This window comes from Austrofundulus limnaeus, unplaced genomic scaffold, assembly GCF_001266775.1.
Source record: "Austrofundulus limnaeus strain Quisiro unplaced genomic scaffold, Austrofundulus_limnaeus-1.0 Scaffold406, whole genome shotgun sequence".
In the NCBI taxonomy this organism is placed as follows: domain Eukaryota; kingdom Metazoa; phylum Chordata; class Actinopteri; order Cyprinodontiformes; family Rivulidae; genus Austrofundulus; species Austrofundulus limnaeus.
Window position 1 is genome coordinate 413,200 of NW_013952808.1, and position 9,473 is coordinate 422,672.

Here is a 9,473-nt window from a genome sequence, read left to right on the forward strand (position 1 = left end):
CACATCCACACACTGATGATGGCAAACTACACTGTAGCCACAGCTGCCCTGGGGCACACTGACAGATGCTAATGACCACAAAGACTATGTAAAAAAAATGGAGGAAGGGCTTGGAAGAAGCATATGCCATTGCAAATGAGAATGCAAATAAAGCTGCAAAAAAGAGCAAAAGATAGTATGACACAAAAGTGAGGAGCTCTGTTTTACAACCAGGCGAGAGAGTTCTGATTAAAAACTTGACAGCAAGAGGAGGCCCAGGGAAAATAAAAGACTACTGGGAAGACACCATTCATACAGTAGTCAGACAAATGGCGCCTGACCTCCCCATCTACGAGCTGAGACCGGAAGGAGGCAAAGGTCGCTCAAGAGTGCTTCATAGAAACTTACTCATGTCATGTGACCACTTGCCTTTTGAACAGGAGGGAAAAAAAGGCAATCCTACAAAACACAAACAGAAAAGGACTGATAAAGCCATCCCAGTTGTGGCAGGCTCTGACGATGAAGACAGGGGTGATGAATCCCACTATCAATTTGTACCTCCTGGGCCTTTTGTGTCTCAACCATCAGAACCAGAACCCCCCACAGTGACACCTCAGCTTCCAGCTCCAGCTCTTGCTGTTGCATTACCACCAGAGCCCCCTGCTGGAGATCATCTGGAGGTGACTAATCCAGCTGCCGTGGAAAAAACTCATGAGAATGCAGAACCTGCTGCTGGTGACCTAGGTGCCCCTCCTTCACCTACTGGATCTGAGGGACACGAGGAGGAGACACTGTAAAGGCCACAGCAAAAGAGACACCCGCCGAGACGGATGACGTATGACCAACTGGGTACTCCATCCTGCTATAGTGTCCAGCCAGCACCACACCTGCTTCCCGTGTACTTAGGTCTGGTCCCATGGCTTCCAGCTCAGCCGTGCTACACCCAGCCCATTGGTTTGTATGGAGTCCAGCAAATATAAGTTGACCATTTTCCAATGATGACGCAAAAACTGTACTTTCAGACTGTCATCAAAACAAAGATTTTTCTTTCTCCCTATGGATTATGATAAACTGTTTTCGCAAAGACTCACATATGGACTTGTTATAGAACCAGTCATAGACTGTGGAGAGGACACAAGCCCATGGGATTGAGGCATATGGTTGGCTTCACAGTTATATATTGACTATAAGGGCAGATGGACTGCAAAGTAATTTGATGGTATTATGTCGGGACGACATTTTTCAGGGGAGAGTGTGATGGATTGAAACAGCACACAGTATAATCACATTCTGTAACACAGTGACTGAACTGAGATTTTATTGATTTAAAAATGATTTCATGTTAAAATGTTTTGTTTTGTATTTGGGAACAAGTATGAGAATATGAGCAAAGTTCCTAACAGTTATTGTTAAAGTTGAATACAGTAACAGCAYTGCTAATTTTATGATGATTATGAGCGTCAATTGTTCTGCTGATCAGCTAGTGAGCCTGAGGCTCTGTTGCTCTGGGATCGATTATCTTGCCTACCACTGGGGGGATTGCGCCATTTTCCTCATTGCAATAAACTCACTGCATGAGGAAACATTGCTAACAATCACTCTCGTGATTCTTTCCACCCTAATTCAGGTAATGTTTTATGTAATGGACAGTTGATGCTGTGCACAATTGTGAGATATGCTATTGCATGTTTTACGATAGTTTGTGAAGGAAAAACTTAAGTTTATTGTTATTTTAAAGTTGCTTTTATGTCGCCACGTGCCGTGGGGTGAAGCACACGCTCATTTTCCCCACTAGGAGGTGCTAAAGCTAATGTTTGTAAAAATCAACATTCAAGCTGCATTTATAGTTTTGATTTAGAGGTTTTATACCAAGTGTGTTATATTATTGTACTCTTTATAGAGTCAGACATTTAACAAAAGGACAGAAAGAATGTTTTGTTATATTTTTGTTATTTTTGTTCATGTCATTGCAATAAACTCACTGCATGAGGAAACATTGCTGACAATCACTCTCGTGATACTTTCCACCCTAATTCAGGGGTACAACATTAACCCTTAATCCTGAGCCCTCATGTTAACCACAGACCCTAAAATTAACCATTAATCCTGATCCCTCATGTTCACCACAGACCCTAAAGTTAACCATTAATCCTGAGCCCTCATGTTAACCACAGACCCTAAAAGTTAACCATTAATCCTGATCCCTCTGTTAACCATGATTTATGTAAATAAAYGATCTCATTTATTACTTGATCAAACCGAATTCACTGAGTTACGTTCAGTTTTCTGTTTTTCATTCACTTTGCACAGAAGAGATATTTCCTTAAAATAAGAGAACCCGTGATAAATAATTTCCTTGTAACTTTAGTTATAAGAGGTGTAGTTGAATCCTGCAAAACCTTCAGAGTTGAGTTGATTTGGAGGCTGACACATTTAGTCTGATTCTCTGCTGTCTCACCTGAGAAGTTTTTCAGAGCTTCAATCTTCTCTGCCAGGTTTTGATTCCTCACAAGCAGATCTGTTGAGAGAAACATCAACTATTAGTACCTGATGACTCACTGGTTCAGATTCTTATTGTCCTGAAGAAATTTATTGGTGTTTGTTTACTGCTGATTTTTAAAAACCACACATTTTGTATTTTTTTAGGTGAATAATGATCTCTTTATTGTGTGATAATTTTTGTGACTAAAATGATGATTTCATGTACAGACTGGTCTGGGTGGCTATAAAATATGGTTGCACAATGCATGCCTGGAAACACTACAACACATAATAAAATGTTGATTTTAACACTAGGAGATGAGTCTGAAGACCTGGCTCCCGTTTTAATGACGCAATGAAAATAGGCAGAGTCCCGTCCTGAAGAAAATAATATAATGAACAAGACTTCCTGAATGCTTTGCTGAATGCACAGAGAGAAAGCATTAAGCCTGCATTTCAGTCCACCGCTGGTGTGGTTGAATGAAAATTTTCACATTCAAACATTGAAGTATTGKTGTGTTTTCTATCTGATTATGGACACATAATGAGGTAAACAAACACATTTCTTTTTTTTCAGTCCATCTCATCGTTTATGGTTTATTGTCTGTTAGCAAAATCTGGTTTTTTTTTTCATGGAATGTTAAATCTCAGGTATTTGGTTAAACTTATTATGTTTTGTTTCATACTTTTTATACTGGTCAAAACCTTTGCATGTGACCGACCTGTTTGTCCGCCATGTAGAGGTGGAGCTTATAAGGCTTAGTTCACCTGAAACTCCTCAGACAGAGGAAGTTTCTTGGGGGAGAGACGAAACGTTTCATTAAAGAAGAACCCATCCAGATGACCTACTTATTTTTGATTTTTCTACCTGGATTACTGCATCAGGATGTTGTTTATACAGAACACACACTGATAAGACACACACCGACTCTCAATCTGTTTAAACTTAAGGCTGCAATGATCAGAAAGTATAAAAATACACAGCTGCGTCTAACAATCAGTTGATCATTTACAACATTTCCTTCAGTAAAATTCACATTTGTTATTGTCCTGATTTCTAACTTCATCAGAATTGGTGCTGTGCAGTATATAAGATTAACTGATGTAGGTTAGATACACAATTTCATAAAGAAACTGAGACTTACAGTTTGAACCTTGTGGACTCCTTCAGTCCCTGACTGTCTCACCTGAGAGGTTTTTCCTCAGAGCTTCATTCTCCTTCTTGGTTTGGACCGACATCGTAGCTGATTAAAGAGAAGACTGCAGTTATTTATGAGCAGAATTTAAAATCCACCAGTAGAATAAATCTAAATGAACTCACAGAGTGTGATAATGATGAGAGCAGCAGCCAGCAGAACACAGAGAACCAGCAGGACCACTGTCCCTAATGGAAGCTTTGAGTTCCTCTTTGGTTTTTCTGCAGCTTCACCTGAGGAGCATTTAGAGGAGAATCACATCAAGAGCTGGAGCCAGACTCCCAGCATCCAACCAACATCCAACCAACAATCATCCAACCATCATTCAACCATCATCCAGCCATCATCCAACCATCAACCAACCATCATCCAAACAGCATCCAACCATCATTCAACCATCACCCAGCCAGCATCCAACAATCATCCATTCAGCATCCAACCATCATCCAGCCAGCATCCAACCACCATCCAACCATCACCCAGCCATCATCCAACCGTCATCCAGCCAGCATCCAAACATCATCCAACCATCCTCTTGCCATCACCCAACCATCATCATCCATCATCCAGCCATAGTTTTCCAATGCAGTTTTTTTTACTGCAAATGGAAATAAACTTGAACTTGAACCATCACCCAGCCAGCATCCAACCATCATCCGACCAGCATCCAGCCATCATCCAACCATCATCCAAATATTATCCAGCCATCATCCAGCCCTTATCCTACATCATCCAGCCATCATCCAACCATCATCCAAACATCATCCAGCCATCATCCAACCATCATCCAAACATTATCTAGCCATAATCCAGCCTTCATCCAAAAATTATCTAGCCATCATCCAGCCTTCATCCAACCATCATCCAAATGTTATCCATCCATCATCCAACCATCATTCAGCCATCATCCAACCATTATCCAGCCATCATCCATCCAACATTCATCATCCAGCCACCATCTACTCATCATCCATCATCCAGCCATAGTTTTCCAATGTAGTTTTTTTTACTGCAAATGGCAATGAACTTGAACCATCACCCAGCCAGCATCCAACGTCATCCATCCAGCATCCAACCATCATCCAGCCAGCATCCAACATTCATCCAACCATCATCCAGCCAGCATCCAACCACCATCTTGCCATCATCCAACCATCATTCAAATATTATCCAGCCATCATCCAGCCATCATAAAACCATCATCCAGCCATCATCCGACCATCATCCAGCCTTCATCCAAATATTATCCAGCCATCATCCAACATCATCCAGCCATCATCCAACCATCATTCAGCCATCATCTACCCWTCATCTAACCATTATCCAGCCATCATCCAACCATCATCCATCCATCATCCAACCACTATCCAGCCATCATCCAACCATCATCCAAACATCCAGCCATCATCAAGCCATCATCCAACATCATCAGCCATCATCCAACCATTATCCAGCCAGCATTCAACCATCATCCAGCCATCATCCAACACATCTATCCTTCATCCAACAATCATCCAACCATCATCCTGCCATCATCCAACCATCATCCATCCATCATCCAACCATTATCCAGCCATCATCCAACCATCATCCAAACATCCAGCCATCATCAAACCATCATCCAGCCATCATCCAACTGTCATCCATCCAGCATCCAACCATCATTCAACCATCATCCAGCCAGCATCCAATCATCATTCAGCCATCATCTACCCATCATCCAGCCATCATCAAATCATCATCCAGMCATCATCCAACCGTTATTCAGCCAGCATTCAGCCAGCATCCAACCATCATCCAACATCATTTATCCTTCATCCAACCATCATCCAACCATCGTCTAACCATCATCCAACCATCATCCAACCATCATAAATCATCATCCAACCATAGTTTTCCAATGTAGTTTTTTTACTACAAATGGCAATAAACTTGAACATCCAGGCATCATCCAACCAACATCCAGGCATCATCCAACATCATCCAACTATCATCCAACCATCATCCAGCCATCATCCATCATCCAATCATCATCCATCCATCATCCAGCCATAGTTTTCCAATGTAGTTTTTTTACTACAAATGGCAATAAACTTGAACTTGAACCATCACCCAGCCAGCATCCAACCATCATCCAACCATCGTCCAGCCATCATCCAACCTTCATCCAGCCAGCATCCAACCATCATCTATCCTTCATCCAACCATTATCCAACATCATCCAGGCATCATCCAACATCATCCAGCCATCATCCAACCATCATCCAGCCATCATCCAACCATCATCCAATCATCATCCAACCATCATCCAACCATCATCCAGCCATCATCCAATAATCATCCACCCATCATCCAACCATCATCCAGCCATCATCCAACCATCATCCAACCATCATCCAGCCATCATCCAACCATCAACCAGCCATCATCCAGCCATCATCCAACCATCATCCAGCCATCATCTAACCATCAACCAGCCATCATCCAACTATCATCCAACCATCATCCTTGATGTGGAAATCATAAAAACTATTAATAATGATATTAACAAGATTATCATTATTATTATTTTACAATTATATAATATATTTAATGTTTTTAAAAAGTATCAGAAAAGCTGTTTGTGTTAAGGATTAATTAACAGAAGGTAAACAGTAAAACATTTCATTTCACAACACAAATGAGCAGATTTTATCTTATTTAGCTCAATGGGATCTGAGCAGAACTGAAGCTAATAATTTAACAGTTGAAAATTAAAATAAGCTTATAAAGTTGATGTAATCTGTTATTTATTGAACTGGTTAGCAGAAAGTACTTTGTGGTGCATATACAGAGTGTAGCTCTGCTGAATCATGCTAAAATAAAACATAAACTGTTAAATATTACAGCTAATTTGTCTTTGATTAATATTTTGACCTACAGAGTGTAAAATAATATTATAAATGTCTGATTAATATTTAGACCTACAGAGTGTAAAATAATATTATAAATGTGAGTATTTTTAGGTTTCTGTTAGAGGAACCTGAACTGTTGAGAAGATGGTTAGCTATTTGAGACAAGTTTCATCCTATAACCAGAGAACATTTTCAAAGTTTCTGGTAAAATATTTATTTATATTATTTTTTCTGACAGTAAGAAGAAATAATAAATATACTTTATTACTAGCTGAAGTCATCATTTTTCAACTAGCTAAAAAGTCTAAGTTACAGCTCAGGGGTTGTATGTATAAAGCTTGCGTATGCTCAAAATGAGCCCAGAAACTTGTGTACGCCACTTTTCACGCAAAGGTTGTGATTTATAAAAACCCTCACACCAGCTCATACCCATGCGTACGTTCATTTTGGAGATAGGAAACTGTGACACAGATGGTGAAGTGAGGAATTATAGTCACTGATCACTGTCAGATATTTAATTTCACTTCATAATCAGACATGGATTTTTATTCAACTTTATCTTTTAACAGTATTATTTATGCTTCTGCTGCTGAGCCATAAGAACATCTGAAATAAAAAACTTAAATCCTAAATAAAAGTTCACAAAACTCCATTCATCTGCTTCCTCTTCAGACGATCCTGACCCACAGACCCCTCCCCGACAAGAGACATTTCAACAGCACGACAGCAAAAGTCAGTGTACTCGCAGGGCACGCCCCTCGCCAGTGTGGATGTTATAAAAGTTCACTTTTTAATGTCCGTATTCCTCATGCATGCTGGGCTGTGGGGATGTGAGGGGGTGAGGAGACGATCAGCTGCAGAAAATAGAGCAGACAGCAGGGGGAGGACGGGGAAGAAGAGTGGTGGACTTATTTCTAATTTTATCTGACTCATTTAATTTTATTTATTGTTTTTATCGTCCTGCAGGCTCTGAGAGAAAATTAGTTTGAAGCTGAGTTTTTGAAAAATATCGTTAGATTGCTCTAAACGTCTGTAAACCTGCAAAATGAGGGAAAATCTGTGTCAATTACAGACATTCTGTTCACGTGAGCAGCTGTCAGTCAGCACCTGTCATCCTCCAGACGCACGGCGGAGCGTGTCTGAACCAATCACTGATCAGCTGACTGATTTAAATACACCTTAACATTCATGAGGTACTTTGCATTGACTGTTTATGGTTGAGTGTGGGCGTGTAGAGGGAAGAACTTGAGGCGGGAACTTGTGCGCAAACTCTGAGGTGCGGCTGTGATTTATAAAGGAAAGATGCAGAACAATATAATTGGGGTTGTGCTACTTGATTTCTCAGCTGCGTTTGACATTATTGATCATAAGATTTTGTTGAAAAAACTTGAATCCTATGGCTTTGTAGAATCACCATTACAGTTTATCAGTAGTTATCTGTGTGACAGGAAACAATTAGTTTATTATAATGGCTGTTATTCAGACAACTGTAAAACATGGAGAGCCACAAGGCAGTTGTCTTGGCCCAATTCTATATACAATGTTTACTAATGACTTACCATCAGTCCTAAACAAAGCAGGTATTTCAATGTTTGCTGATGATACTACAGTATACTGTATCTAGCAACAAAGTCTATTAGCAAAATTAAAACTGACCTTGAACGAGAGCTTGAAACTATGGTTGACTGGGTGGAGAGTAACAAACTTATTTTAAATGTTTCTAAACCCTCGAGCATTGTCATTGGCACACATCATTCTCTAAGAGCCAAACCCCAATTAGATCTTTGCATAAAGAATGTATCTGTTAAACAAGTGGAGGAGGTAAAGCTCTTAGGAAGTCTTATAGACAGTAAACTCTCCTGGGATAAACATATTCAGAAAGTGGTCTCTAAAATGGGCAGTAGTTTTTCTGTTGGCAAAAGTTGTTCAGAATATTTAATTAGACAAACAATTCCATATGTCATTCAAACTTTAGTAGTGTCTCCTTTGGATTATTGCTCTGTTGTTTGGTCCAGTACAGCATGTGTGACTCTAAATTGTGGTATTAGAACAAATGYTATTAAAATGCATAAACAGCTTTCCTGGTTATGGGTGAAGGATAGAGGGTTGTATGTACTAATGAACTTTCTAAATATTATTAGAGAAAAATCACCATCTATGTTTTACCAAAAACTATTATTTAGTAAAAATACCCATGATCACTCAACAAGATATGCAGTTGAACTATGTTTCACTCTACCAAAATGTAGAACTAGTTTAAGCCAACGCACAGCGATGTTTAGAGTAATTTATGAATGGAACTCACTACCACATATCAAACAAAGTACTGCTTACAGCTTTAGGAAGCAACTGAAAACTTATTATAAAAATAATTTATCTTTTGGATAGATGTATGTGTGTATTTATGAATGTTGAGATGTTATTGTAAATGTAGAGATGCTATTGTATTTATGTATTAGAGCAGTGTTTCCCAAAGTTGGGGTCGGGACCCAAAGTGGGGTCCCGAAACATCATGGTGGGGTCCTGAAAAGATTTTCTGAATTAATTACATTTTTGCCTTAGTTGTTACAAATGAGTGAGGTTAGTATATTTAAATGTAGTGTAAAAAATATTGTTACTATGCCCATGTTTTGTTGACCTGATACAAATGTTTATCATCCAAAAATAGTTGGGGGCACAGGTCTCTGCTACTGTTTTGTACTATTCTGTGGGTCAAACGCTGAAAAGTTTGGGAACCACTGCACTTTGGTTCCCCCAAAGTGGTTCTTGGGACCCAATCATGGGTCATGATGCACCTTGGATAATCTCCAGAAATCAATTTAAAAGGTAATAAAATAATTGCTGATGTAATACACTCACCGGCCACTTTATTAGGTACACCTGTCCAACTGCTCGTTAACACTTAATTTCTAATCAGCCAATC

At 39.6% G+C, this 9,473-nt stretch overlaps 1 protein-coding gene across 1 annotated transcript in view; it reads right to left on the reverse strand.

Annotated features, from left to right (window-relative positions):
• Positions 1-2,437: 2,437 nt before the first annotated feature.
• LOC106528805 (hepatic lectin) overlaps positions 2,438-9,473 on the reverse strand; it is a gene marked incomplete at its 3' end in the record, with an annotated part of 14,678 nt that continues 7,642 nt past the window's right edge. The window contains 3 exon segments of the mRNA XM_014024062.1: positions 2,438-2,497; positions 3,648-3,704; positions 3,782-3,889. Of these exon segments, the coding sequence (XP_013879516.1) occupies positions 2,438-2,497; positions 3,648-3,704; positions 3,782-3,889 (225 nt within the window).